The sequence below is a fragment of the Megascapheus bottae genome, chromosome 26 (genome assembly GCF_031878675.1).
Source record: "Megascapheus bottae isolate mThoBot1 chromosome 26, mThoBot2.hap1, whole genome shotgun sequence".
Lineage (NCBI taxonomy): Eukaryota > Metazoa > Chordata > Mammalia > Rodentia > Geomyidae > Megascapheus > Megascapheus bottae.
The window spans coordinates 14,579,904-14,594,676 of NC_143534.1; the positions used below are offsets into that span (position 1 = coordinate 14,579,904).

The window sequence follows — 14,773 nt, forward strand, 5'->3', positions numbered from 1 at the left end:
TTTGTCAAAATTTGTACCTATCCTATAGTTAGTCCAAATTTTAATCAACAACTCTTTATAAAGAATCGCACACACATGAAAGAAAATAGAAAGACATATCAAAACTGAGCAGGCTTACTGTCATTTTTAGAATTTTTGCAAAATTATTACAAGTTCAATTTTTAGGTCCATGTGTAAGCATCAGATATGGAGTCAATCAATTTAGTCACAGCTGGTCATTTAAATGATGGTAATCTGTTAAGCTAGTTATCCTGTCATTTATTAAACACTTTCCAAAAATAGTAGTTATTTTCAATTTCATGTAGCTACAAATAAGTGTAATAAAACTTCTAACATATGAAACTAAAAATATTCAGAAGTTTGTATAAACTATTGAATGGTGTAAATGGCTCTTGGACTCATTACCCTTTTAATAGAGTGTCCTGTGAGTTTTCTTGACTCTATCATAAAAGGTAGATCCCTATGTCTCATTGCATTTGTATAACCACTTTTCTCGGCATATTGCTTTAAGCACACCCTTCACCACGGCTACTCTGTAGCAAGTTATGATCCGAGGCCTAGATCTGTATCAGGACACAGAGCTGTATCAGGGAAAAAACTGGGGGTGAAATTTCACAAGTAAGGGTTGAACGCATGGACACGTGGCTGGAAACCCATCAGATGACTTCCAAGACACTCAACTACAACCCTGACTTCTTGTTCTTTTCCTTTTTTGTGTGAATGGCCTGTCTAAACCGAACAACCTCTGATGACATCCCTACCCCATCCCTGGAGATCCCATCCCTGGAGAGGATTTAGGAACAAAATGCAGAAAAGTAGAAAGGAGGGTTTTGTTTTTATTTTTCATTAGTCTTTAATGGCTAGATTTCTCTTCCAGAGTCTCCATACTGTTTTCCAAAAGAAAACAGTGGAGGCAACTCCCTGTGAAGTCACCCTGTGTTTAACCAAAGTGTGACCATCACTTCTGCGTCTCATTTTATCACTGGGTCCTGTGATCTTTCCTTCACTTTTAAATCAACAGCAGCATTAAGTCAACGAAAGAAAGCTCTTCAGTAAATACTTAAATCACTTATTACTAGAGGATATGTGTATTTCTTCTACAGTGTAAGTCCTTCAAAACTAGTGTGCAATATGACAGGAAAATCTCAAGCAACTTTTCAAAAGAGGTTTTCCTGATGAGCTGGCAACTAGAGGAAAGGGCTTAGAGACCGGAGCCACGCTGTTGGTATTAATAACAGGAACAGGCAAGGAAACTGCCTATGTTGCAGAAGCTCAAACCCACATGACATGCAACAGGGCGAAGGCAACTAGGGGAATAATACAGACGACATCAAATTTCGCCCTTTGCAAGAGTAGCTGTGAAGCTATTTGGTCCTAACATTCTGTGGAACCAAGCATATGTTTAGATCCACAGAATGTACGTGGAGAATCAGATATGCCATGGTACAGATGAGAAAGAAATACACAGCCGGCCAAGGGAACAAGGATATTTCCTGTTCGGTCCCCTAAGGCCATCAGTCAATATAATTTTACACAGACTCATTCTGCCATTGCTTCTAGTTATTATATTAGACAATTTTTACCAGAGTTGGAAATTGCCTAATGACTCAAAAGCTAAACAGGTTTTTTTTTAAGTTATCAGCTGTGTTACTGAATTAAGAGAGTTGAATTTCAGTGCTCAAAGTGACAGCTAAGAATATTCATACACGTGTTACATTTAGGGAACAATCAACATCGCTATTAAAGTCTACAAAAATACATTTCCCAAAAGGGTTCAATAGCCAATCAAAGGAAACCACGACACAGTTAGCAGCACCAGGTCCCCAGACCTAATGATTTTGTTTACAGGAATTACTGAGAATGCTGCTGTTTTTCCAGCCACAAGTCATTCTTTCCTCCTGGTACCTGCACATCGAGTTGTCAAAGGAAGAGTCGATGCTATTGTAAAATAATTGCTGAGTTGTCTTAAAAGTCTTTTCTATCTTTTAAAAAGATTAAGGGTAGAATACATTAGAATAAAGCTCAAAGGGCAAGAGGAAAGAATTAATTCACAAACTCGATGTAATTGGCAGGAAGCATGCCCGTTCGTCCCGTCCGCTGCACGGTGCCATACATCCAGCCGTCATCAATGGGCTGTACGTTGACAATGTAGTCGCCATCCCGGAAGGAGACCTCATCTTCATCCTGGGCACTGTAGTCGTACATGGCTCGGTAGGTCCTCTGAGAGACAAAGGAGAGGATTGGATTGTGATCATCCATCTAGTCACAGCGACCAGCTCCAGTGCCAACAAATCAACACAAGATAAAAGATCTGAAAGTTGTTCAAGACTGTGTGTGGAAATCTGTTAAATCAGAGCCTTGCAGCTCCCTATGCTGGTCTCAAGTTTAATTGTGGTCAAGAGAAGACAGAGTATGGGAGTGTTAGCATAGAGATAAGGGCATACTTTACAATAAGTAGGAAAGAGAATGATGGGAAGCATACATACAATGGCTAAGACAGCAATTCAACCTTTAAACTGTAGAGCCAACCTTTCCTCAGACCCCCATTGTGGCTTTGGATTCATTCGAGAAAGCTTAGATTAGTAAATTTTCCTCAGAGAATAAGACTTGCTATAGTGACAGACAGGTCCAAATTCCATGGGCTCTTGGTCCCCGGTCCTCCAACCAGACAAAAATGAATGTTTCATAAATAGAGACTCATAATTTTTGTTTCCTCTTAAAATATTTGTTGACTGACTAAAGTGACCATGCAGGACAGGGCTAAGAAAGGGCCAGAAGAAGCAATTTCAATTCTACATAGCAAGTGTGACTAGATGTGCCCACACACTGCTTTCAAATATAACACTGCAGGAATAAATCAGTATTCCAAGATTTCCTTTAAAGGGGATCTTAAAATGAATGGTTTGTTACTATTTTAATAGATGCACAGCAATTGCACACATTTACAAGGTATAATGTAGCATCTCTGTCACCCATGCAATAAGTGACAATAAGTCAGGTAATGAGCAGATTGAGCACTGCAGAAATCCATTATGTCCATGTGTAAAGAACATTTAGGCTTCCGTGGCCCTTATGACAAACATCCATCAAACATCTGAAGTTTTCAGGGCAAAATTAAGATCATAATTGGCTAATACCAATCATAGAAAATATACTAAAAGATGTTTTATTGTTTTAATTCTTATTCCTATTTTCCTTACTCAACTCCAGCTCTGAAAGTTTTTTACTTCCTCTGAAAAGGCTACATAAGTAGCAACAGGCTACTTACCCATAGACAAAATGACCAATAGTCAGTTAGACTGTATGCTGTATTGTACTTACATTTTTGTGGTAAAATGGAAAGATGAGCCAAGAGGGGACACTTCCTCTCCCCCTTCCCACATGCTGGAAACTGAACTCAGTGTCTTAAACATAGAGCACTAGACAAGTGCCCTTCCACTGCGCTATACTTCTGTCCTAAAGGAACACTGCAAACCCATACTTACTAGATTTGGTGAGTGCTGCATTGATCTCATGGATGACATACTGGTCTGGTGCATGTACCCATAGCCTTGGGAATGGCTCTGCTGGTAAGCTCCAGGAAGGACAGGTGCTGCACACAGAACACACGCACAAAGAGTCCTTAAAACTGCCTATTAATGCTCCTTCCCATCCCTTCAACAAGATGCCATGCTGGGTGAGAGGCTGCTACCAGTTCAGCTGGAATGTGAGGAGCAACGCTGCAAACAATCCCTAGACTAGTCCAAATCACAGTCATTAAAGACATCAATAGAAAATCAGTTAACCGTGCAGTTATATTGTTAAGATATTTTATTGCTCTACTATAGATGTTATTAACACACACACACACACACACACACACACACACACAACAAAGAATGCAACAAAACTAAAGAATTCCCAGTCATGGGTTGTTTTGGCCACATCATTCTTTTAAGGTCTTTACCAAAGTAAAGAATTGGTGTTGAAAGAGATTTTAATTGGATTGCTCAACCAGAAAGAAAGTATAGCTGTTAATACAGGGTGCTTTTCATTACGTGATGGTTATTCAGTGGTGGTCAACTGAGTGTTAACAAAGATGGTAAACAGAACATTTTATTTACAAATGTATATCTATTCAACAGTGAATGAAAAGTCTGTACCTGCTAAAGAAGACTTAGTTTGGAACATAAGGAATTCCACTTTTCATTTTGATTCTCATCAAGGCTAAGTAATTGAGGTCAGGGTTTTTATTTAAAGTCTAAGAAAATAGACCACTTAAAGAATTTTCTTAGTCAGTTTTCCATGTTAAAATTAAAAACAAAACAGCTTGTGCTATCCTACTTCTAATTAAAGCATTCAAAAGACACAATTTCTATTACAATAATCTCTGATTTCTACAGAAACCAACAATGACATGCGTTTAAACATATACACACACATAATCAACGTCACTTATACTTGGAAGTATGTTTGTATGTGTTAGTGTTCAGAACCAGAAGCATGAGCTATAAGCAAAGGTAATTTAGTACCATGCCCTTTATTGTATTTTTAATAAGTATATAACTCATTAAAGCTGTACAATCCATGTCCTATTAAATCTATAATAGCCTGCCATTTTGTTTAATCATATTTACTATGTACTTATACTGGATTGATTTATTCAGGACAGTTTTATGATGGAAGAAAGAAGTAGATTAAATTCTTGAGCATTATCAACAACTAATATTTAATAAATGACAACTTTGCTCTAATGACACATAAGATTGTCAATACTTTAAAAGTGTTTAGTAATCAAAAGTTATAATACATTGCTGTGCTGTTCTGATAATAATGACATTAGATTGAAGAGGATTTTTAGTAGTTCTTGAGTGAATTTATATTACATTGATGTTGCTAATTTTATTTTCTGTCCAGATACAGTATTAAAGAGAGTTTGCCAATGTCTTTGCTGAGTTGGAGTGCATTTTCATTATTAAACCATGATGAAACATCAAACACTTCTGAAAACAGCAGTATTTTTAAGATTACTAACTCAATTAAATATTTAATGTGAAGAGATGTCAAGAATATTGCTGAAACCCACTCATGAAGAAAAACACAATGAAATGTTTCATAAATATCTAAGTTGCTTTTCCTGGCTGGGTGAAAGAGGCCTTTCTGTATGAGAAGCTAGCAGCATTGGCCTTTTCTTATTTTCTTATTCTCTCCTTCAATTCTCAACAAACACCATCAGTTCAAGGGAAGTTGAGTACATTGAGAACAGAGTAAGCGGGGATTTTTCAATGTGTTCAATTGCTCAAATCCACCCTTCACAGGAATCCAGAAGCTACTCTGAACTCAGCAAGAAAAGGTAGGAAGGTGATGGTTCTGAGTATTTATGCTGTGCCAAATAGGGGAGGGAGTTGTAAAGCAGCCACCTTAGAGTGACTGTAGTCATTCAGCGCCATGGTTTCTCATCATGCTTTCAGTGATCTCATTTTCCTGAATTCCTTCACTAAAGTTCCTCTGGGGCGATGCAACCTTGGATCTCCTTTATACCTGGTGCATTAAAAGAGTTTTTAGAAGGGCTATGAAAACCATAACCAAGAGCCCAGAGGAAACAATTCAGCAAAGCAAACACTAATTTTAAAGAAGACATGAACATCGTTGTTATGTTACATGAAGAATAATTTTTTGAAACTTGGACAAATGAGCAAAAGGAAATTTAAGGTGATAGCTTTGAAAATTCAGATTATAATAAATTCAATTGAAATCTATTCTTCTATGAGATTTATTCCATGAAATTTAAGACTTCAAACTGTTCTTACAAAAAGCAAGATATTAGGCTAATTTGCAACAACCAAGGACTACTTTTAGAGAAAAGGACACAATGCCCTTTTATGAAATTAGTGGTCAGACTTCATAAGTTCTGGTGGGTGATGATAAAAGTTCAGTGATTTTTCTAACCACTGAACCAGGGCTTGTCTTTTTTATTTCCATAACATTAAAAATTTTCAAAAGCTTTTGTTATCCTAAGGCACTGACAAAACACAGAAGTGCTATGCAACTTTCATTTCACATTGCTGAGGTTTATTGATCCCAGATCTAGAAGTGGACCAAATTACCACACCTTTCAGGCTCTATTTGTAATGTCCTATGATGCTTATAAAACCAAAATGTCTCTTCTCCTGCATAATAAAGTTCTTCCACAAACATCTAATATTAATATTTTCTATTGAAAGTTTATTTTTAAATGGAGAAGATAAAACTAAAATAAGCAAGTGAGTAGTTAAGGTGGTTGTGAGTTTTTGCTCCAACAGAAGATGGAAAAGAAAAGAAGACAACATTTTTTCTTCTTATTGATGCTTTTGCTTTAACTAGTGCCAACTAGTGAACTCAGGGTCTCACACAAGTTCTCATCTGGTACACAACCACTTGAGACATACTTCCAGTGTAATTTTTTGCTGTCTAATAAGGGAGAGTCTTGAGGACTTTTCTGCCTCTCCCTTGACGCTTTCAAGTACGTATTTCTTGGTGTTGATTGTGTTGACCTTTGATTTAGCTTTTCTACAGTCCCTTTTAAGAAAATGTAATAAATGATCTGACTTTGTTACAGGGTATATTGTGTATACATTTATTTGTTTATTTGAAATAGGAAAGGGAAGGGGAGAAAGCAAGATGATTGGGAGGGGGTGAGGAGAGGGAAATGGGGACAAAAAACATGAGAAGGGGGTATCAGTGTGTGAGAAGTAATGCACCTCCTACCTGACGAATGTAACTGTAACCCCTCTATACATTATCCCAACAATAAAAAATAGAAAATTGTACCCCCCCAAAAGAAAATGTCATATAGGTATATAGGTATGTAACCCTGTGAATGATAATGGAGCAAAGATGTGCCGTGAGACTCTGCTGTTGAGAAGATAGAAAATACACACAAAACAGAAGATAAATAATACAAATTAAATGCTTACACCTAGAAAGTACCAACATAGCTTGATTTGACTTGCCTATTTTCAGTGCTAAAGGTCTAATTTCCCGAGAACACCTTAATGTCAGACAATTTGAGGCATTTAGTTCCCCTACTCAGAATGTATTTGGCATGTATTAAACACATCACTTGATTTAGCTAATGCAATTTTTCACCATAATCTTTACTTTGCAGAGAGAATGTACAAATCAGTGACATAAAGCAATGCAGTCAAGTTATCACAGCAAGGTGGGATCAAGGATTTAGTGCCAACAACCTTAGTCCACTGCCCAAACTCTTGACTACACTAAACCAAAATAAGTGTGGAAGAAATGAGAAGACAGTGTAAGATCAATTTCCATTTAATCACTATGGATTTGGAAATGTAACAGTACTGCACTCTGGAGAGCAGAGAAGCTTCCAGGACTGATAACGTCCCAATAAAAAGATGTATACCCAGACAGAAGTGGCAAGAAGAGAAAAGCACAAGGAAAGGTATTCAATTGCTGGAGGAGATGAGCAACTCAGGCCAGTCATACAGGGACTGAGTACTCCATTGACCTTGACTTAGAGATGGGTGGGCAGTGTCAAGGGATAAATTCAACAAGAAGTTACATGTGTGCGTGTGTGCGTGTGCGTGTGTGTGTGTGTGTGTGTGTTTGACAAAATGTGCCAAAACATCTCTTAAAGCAATGAATTTTGAGAAAAGCAAATTAAAACCATATAAACTAGTACCGGTCTCAGGCTTTTAGATGGATGTGAGTCCTGGCAATATGGATAAAGAAGGGAAAAGGTGGGAAGGAAGAAAGAGAGAGGGGAAGGGGGAATTCTTGTTTCCTCTCCCCATTGCCAACCCCACTTCATTTTATGCTGGGTAATAATCAGTATCCTGTATGAATAACTTCCAGGTTCTGTTCAGTACCACAGCCTCTGACGTGACTTCAGTGATTTCATCCACTACAGTGGTGTCTCCTAATCACTTTTAAGATCACTTTGCCCAGCACTGATTGAGAACACCCTTCCTCTGAATGGGAATGAAAACAAGGACAATATTTGTTGCCACCAATGTATTGAGAATTTGGCTGCAAACGCAAGTAAATCCAGGAGGTGATCTAACCATTTCCCTCACAAAATTTAAATAACCAAGTTGGTAACATCATTTACAATATAAACTAATTAAATTGGATATTTCAAGATGATCATTTGTCAGTTGCAAAAGGATATCTACAGGCCTCATACTTTTTCAATTACAATACATCACACTTAATATTTCCTTTAAGTACTATTACCTAGTAAGTGCTTGGGGGTGAGCTATAGTAGGGTTTGAATTTAGGGACTCATGCTTACTTTGCAAGCATTCACATCTTCATCTTTATTCTCTGGTTATTTTTTTGATATAGAATCTCACTTTTGGCCCTAGCACTTCTAACATCTCCAAAATATTCCTCCATATCATTTTTTTAAAAACTTAGCTCTAATTTGAATTACTTTGCCAGTGAAATTTGACTAGTCTCACAAGCCCAGAAAAGCAGTATATTTTGATTCCAAAGCTAACTGGGTTTTCTCTATAAAAAAAATGAATCTGTGAATGTTTTCTGACAGAACTAAGCTCAACATAATATGGTTTAAGTATAATAGGTTATCTTCAAATGTAAGGAATTCTACCACTCTGCTTGAAAGTAATATAACCAATTGATTCCTACATTTAGGATCTGAATTTCAACTTGCAATGTTTCTGTCTTTTCAAGATTTCTTTCTCATTTTAGCTGTCTAAGCCAGAATAAACTCCTTGATATGTAACTAGAATAATTAGAAAAAACACCAACATACGCAGAATCATGACTGCGGAAGAGACATGAATTCTTCCCCAGAATTACAGAGTGTTTCGTGATATTTCCGTGGCAGAAAATCTCCAGGGTGTATATCTGGGTGCACACACATGTGGGTACACTCCCCCCAGAACGACACAAAAAAGAAAAATAATGCACAAGATGGACATAGAGTTTCCTAAAAAGAACTGCATGACAAGAGAGGGGGCAGTTTTATAAGATTAAAGTGATGGAAAATGTAAGAATGACAGGTATACAAAGGTGCTGCTCCCACGGTATAACCCAAGAAAATTCCAGATTCAAATTATACCATGACTAAAGCATCAGACTATAACAGACATCAATTTCCTTAAATACTGACTGGACAGAACATGGACTATGGGGCTTGAATTCAGGACCTGGGTACTGTCTCTTAGCTTTTACACTCAACTCTGGCACTCAAACACTTGTACCACAGCTCTACCTATGACTTTGGGATGGTCAATCAACTGGAGATAAATCTCACCGACTTTCTTACTAGGGCTGGCTTTGAATTGGGATCCTCAGACCTCAGCTTCCCGAGTAGCTAGCATGACAGGTGGGAGACACCTGTATATGTGTATAATGAATGTATTTTTAAAAAATTAAAGCCTTGGGCTAGGAGTTTGGCCTAGTGGTAGAGTGCTTGCCTAGCATGCACAAAGACCCAGGTTTTATTCCTTGGTACCACATACATAGCGTTAGTCTGAAGTGGTACTGTGCCTTAAGAGGTATATCTCTAGCTTTGAGAAACCCAAGCACATTGCTCAGGCCCTGAGTTCAAGCTGCAGGATTAGAAAAAAAAAAAAAACCTAAAGCCTGGACTATATCCTTGGTTTTTCGTGAGCTTTTGGATTAGAATATTGACTCTTGGGAACTAGTGTCAATCCATGAGTTCCCAAATACAGTTTTAGACAGGATATCATTAATAACAAGCTACAAGCTACAGTAATCACCACATAGAGACACCTGACTTGAAGTGGAAGTGGAAACCTCTAAGAAAATTAATGTGTAGCAGACCATCGGAGCCTGACAGAGTCCATGTTCTCTTGGTCGAGCTAGGACCGAAACAAACAGAGGCGTATAAAGAATCACTGTCAGATAGGGACTAGTCACAGAAACAGGTCATGGTGGTCAAATGTGTACAATTTTAAGGATATGCAGGCAGGAGCTAGGGAAAAGGAAACAGCCAAGTAGGCAATTATCAGCACACCTGGGTCAAGTATACATAGTGTATGAAAATGATAAAGAATCGGCAAGGACTAGAATGTACTGGAAAATGTACTGTGAACAGGCCAGAAATTAAAGTAGATAATAAAGAATGGGAAATATGGCCCTGAGACAAAAATCAAAGGCTATAGAACCCAGGTAAATTGAAATAATAGCCAAACAAAAAAACTAAAACTCAATAATGATACACCACTGCTGGTGGTGTATCATTCCAAACTATGGAAATTTTAGAGTTCCCATAATGCCAGGCTCCAATTCCCACACCTCACTAGGACTGAGTCACAGCCTAAGAGGACAACAGGGCACTAGGTTGAAATGGGAAGTGAGAGAAAAGTGGAGAAATTTGTCACTGCAGGAGTAATATTACTCCCTTTAAAGTCTCATATATATGTAAATATGTGTATCCGGTTAGCTATCCGAACCTAGGCATCCATTTGATGCATAAAACTCAATGCTCCTAATATTCATTTTCATGGCTCAGGTTCAAGCTAAAAAAATGAGAGACTCTCTTTGCATGCATTCCACTTTGCAATCTATGAAGCAATTCCTCAAAAGTCTTTTCATTGGACACATATGCTACACACACATTGATATCCTTCCTGGCACTCAAACCTGGTTCTCCCAATCCTCTCAGCCTTGCAGGAAATACACTTTAAATGTTTCACTGTTTGCTACTTTGTCAGATGTTTCTTCTTCATAGGCATCCAGGACCCTTTGATTGGATCCTCGCATATCAATGAAAGACACATGCGCATCCAGGGGCAAGTGCTATTTATTTGTGTTTGATCCAATATCCAACTTCACACAGAAGCGAAAGCTAAAGAAGTTTCCTTCATTTCATTCCCACTGAGAATGAGAAATATGAGTTTCTCATAAGAGTTCAAATTCAATGACAAACCTGACCCATTTGGGGGCATAATAGACTCAAATGTTCACACAATTTATAATGTGTGCTTTTTGTAGACTGTATGTGCCAGACAGATGGTTAAGCACACTCGTGTGATCACCTGCTAACTGGATTTCATATTAGAAAGGAATTGTAACTCCTGCTTCTATTGACTATTAACACCAGTTTTTTGATAGTTAACAAACTTGTCAGTGATAATCTCGTAATAATTCACATACACAATTGAGACTTGGTACTTAAAAGCATTTTCATTAGAAAAGTCAGCTTAGGAAGAAATTGGATTTGAGGTGAGGGATGCAATTGAAGTTATCAATCAGTAATTATAAAATTAAAGTATTGCCTAAAGTAGAAATGCTCACACACTTATTTTAAATGAAAATGGACAACTCTAAATCCGAAGTGTGCTTTGTTTTCCTATGGAATCAGTCCAAATGCCCCTCAATGGATAAATGGATCAAGAAAATGTGGTATATGTACACAAGAGTTTTACTGACGCATTGGAAAGAATATTGCCCCATTTGTAAAGAAATGGAAAGGCCTGGAATAATTATATAAGTGGAGTAAGTCAGGCCCAAAGAGACAAAGGATGAGTGTTTTCTCTTATACGTGGAAGCTAGATTTAGCTTATAAACTTATAAGTAAATGCATTGGGTAGTACACAAGTTTTGCAAATGTATTAACTCGAATATGGTAAATTCAAGACAGAATTCAAATATTATGATTCCTTAGAAAGGAGAAATCAAAGTTCCACCAAATAAAACACCAGGAAGCAGGTACTCAAAAAAAGGGTAGGGTGGGATCAAGAGGAGAGGAGGAGAAAATGTAGCCAGGAACCCAATGTATATCCTACAAAGTTAAGAGTGAGGGAAGGAGGGATGGATGAGAACGTTGAAATGGATGACAGTTATGATGTATTCATAATGGCAATGCTTTTATATGCCCACTTTAAAGATAATAATAAAAAGAAATAATACATAATAAAAATAAAAATAGTTCTTGTGTGAATTCAAAGCTTAAAAGATGATGTTACAGGATACATATTGATGGTAAAATGATTGGAAGAAGAAAGCAAACTAAAATATCAGTCATCCCACATGTATAAAAGCATGAATAGAGAATGGCTTTACTTACTAACAATTGTGCACTAGACCTCTGTATTTGTTCATTCTGAATAACTTCCACTCTCTTCCCATTCCTGGTAACTACAGCTATATTCTCCAAAGTCTGTGTATTTGAACTCTTTAAAAACAATGTTTTATAGGCAGGGCACTGGTGTAGACCGTCTGCTCAGGAGGCTGAGATTAAAGGATCATAGTTCAAAACTAGCCCAAGCAGGAAAGCCCATGAGACTCTTATCTTCAACTAATCACCAGAAAACCAGAAATGGAGCTGTGGCTTGAAGTGGCATGAGCCAAAAAGCTTAAGGGCAGCACCCAGGCTCTGAGTGCAAGCCCCATGACCAATTCTCTAAAAAATTACATATAAGATGAATTTTGCCATAGTTTTATCTGTCTGGCTTATTTTACTCAGCACATTGTCCTTCAGGTCCACAAAGCCCCTAGGCTAGGCTCCAAGGCATTGAACTACCACCAGTGTGCTATGCAGTCCCTTGCCATTCTTCAGCCTGAAGCAGTCCTTATCTATTACTTTGCTAGGCTAACTCTAACCCTAGGCACTATTCCATCACCATGCCATTCTGAGCTCCATAATTTTATGCATCTGATTCATGCACCGGAATTGGATGAGTTCCTTGACGACCTAGCTGGATTTTTATTTGTGCCTTCTCCCAGAATCTCACACATAGGGGAGAGATCAGATGCATGGCAACTGAACAGATGCAGTTAGCCACCTGAACACCAGTTAGCTACCTGTGCACCTGTGGACAATGGGCCAAGAATTTCAGGGTATACAGAAGTTTCTCTTCCAACCTAATCTCTTTGTAAGACAAACACCATGGAATGGAGTGCTACAAGCACATCTATCCTGGGTTAAACGCTGGAGAATTCAGAAACTTGTTTTCAGTCAGTAAAAGCAGGACCAAGGTCATTCCAATAAGATTCTTTCCCAGCAAAAAATGGGGAAGGTTCATAAGGTCGAAACATTGAACATGTCTATTTTGAAAAGTGCATCTGTTTCTCATTCCCCTTGCCCTCCCTTTCATGCTCCAGAGGAAAATAGAAATGCATAAAACACCTGAAGGAGAATGGAACACAAGTTCAAACTAAGGAGGGTGAAAATGCTAGCTGAGACTACAAATGCACAGAATGAAAACACACAGAGACACAACACAAGTGAAGAGAGGCCAGGGACACAAAAAACATTCCTGGGAGACAGACCATATCATAGCAACTAAACTAAAAACAAACCCCAAGATGAAAGAAAACCTCCCAGGGAAATCAACAGAAACTACCAGGATTATTTTCACGAAGGGAACTGAGTGTCACATGAAAAGTAGGTTGAACTAATCTAATACTGGGAGGCTATAAAGATAATTTCCGAAAATATTATTCAAGAATCAAAACGCAACTGGATGAAGTTTAACTAAAAGTCTCTGTAATTGAATCCAAGTAACACAGTAGAGATGTACAAATGAAATCCCTTTGGTAACTGAATCCATTGGCGAATAGGCTACAAAAAATTTTTAAAAGCCTGAAATAATCGTATAAGAGAATAAAAATATCAAGCAATCAAAGCAAGACAAGAAAATCTCATGAGAAAAAGCACAACTAAAACAATGATAAAAACATCAAAGCTAGAGAAAGCTTATATGTTTGTATTCTTGAAAATCAAATGTGAATGAGAAAGCATTCTACTTTTGCCTGGAGGAAATGAAGTGATTGTTTAACCCTTTATTCTAACAGTGAGAATATTCTCTATTGTATAAGAAAGACTTCAACATATAGCTTCATATCTGCCCACCACTTAATTCCAAGATCACTTTCAGAACTTTATCACGAATAGGAAAGAGTTCATTTGAATATATGGCCCTTAGTTTAGGAAATGGAAACTCTCTTGGGATACATCTTATCCTTCATATTCTACACTCTTCTCTTCACTGATGTTGAGTTAGAGCCATAAAGTGTTTTTACTCAATTTTAATGTCTCTTCCCCTGCTCAATGTACTAACCACCAACGTCATATCTATGGTTTGAGACCACCAAATACTATAGGACAATTTTCTTAGACATAAATGAGTATTCTTCCCTTCATCTTTCTCATTACATCAAAACCCAACTTCCACAGGAAGGGGCAGGATTTGCCCCAGTGGTTAAATAACAGTTTTATCAGCAGTTTAGCATCTACAAGAAAGTCCCTGGAAGTTGTAAATAAAATTTACCAGCTTACATAGAGGAAAGAGAAAAGCAGGAAGAGGATAGTTATATAAAATAGACCAAAAGATTAACACTGACTATTACTTTCCATTTAGGAAATTTAAGAAAAAACTTCATACCTCATATATTGATTTTTTTGAAAAATCTAACTCATTCTACACAATTATATCAATATTTAAACCCTCACTGATTCCTAAAGACCTCTGGTCACTCAAATATTACAATACGATTGGTTTTTTTTTCTCTTAATGGAAATCAGATACAAATTATGCCAAACTCTAGTTTCTATTACGACTGTGTAGAATCATCACATACAGCTCCCACTCACATTGCAAATCCCAAGGTCACTTTTTTCATTACAGATGCATTTGCAGTGATCACAGTGAAGAATCATGTGCACACACACGCATGTACACACACACACACACACAATACATGCAAAAATGCAAGTTTAGTGATTTAAGTAAAAGTCAACTTTCTAAACTTCATAGTAGGTCTCCAATTAAATGTTCATGCAAAAGTGCAA

At 37.5% G+C, this 14,773-nt stretch overlaps 1 protein-coding gene across 2 annotated transcripts in view; it reads right to left on the bottom strand.

The window, feature by feature from the left end:
• Window positions 1-335: 335 nt before the first annotated feature.
• Window positions 336-14,773, bottom strand: part of Nebl (nebulette) — a 289,620-nt gene continuing 275,182 nt past the window's right edge. For both annotated transcript variants that reach the window (XM_090318998.1, XM_090318999.1), the window contains 2 exons: window positions 3,486-3,592; window positions 336-2,220 (listed from right to left, as the gene is read on the bottom strand). In XM_090318998.1, the coding sequence (XP_090175124.1) occupies window positions 2,044-2,220; window positions 3,486-3,592 (284 nt within the window). In that variant the 3' untranslated portion in view covers window positions 336-2,043. The remainder of the gene's footprint in view (window positions 2,221-3,485; window positions 3,593-14,773) is intronic.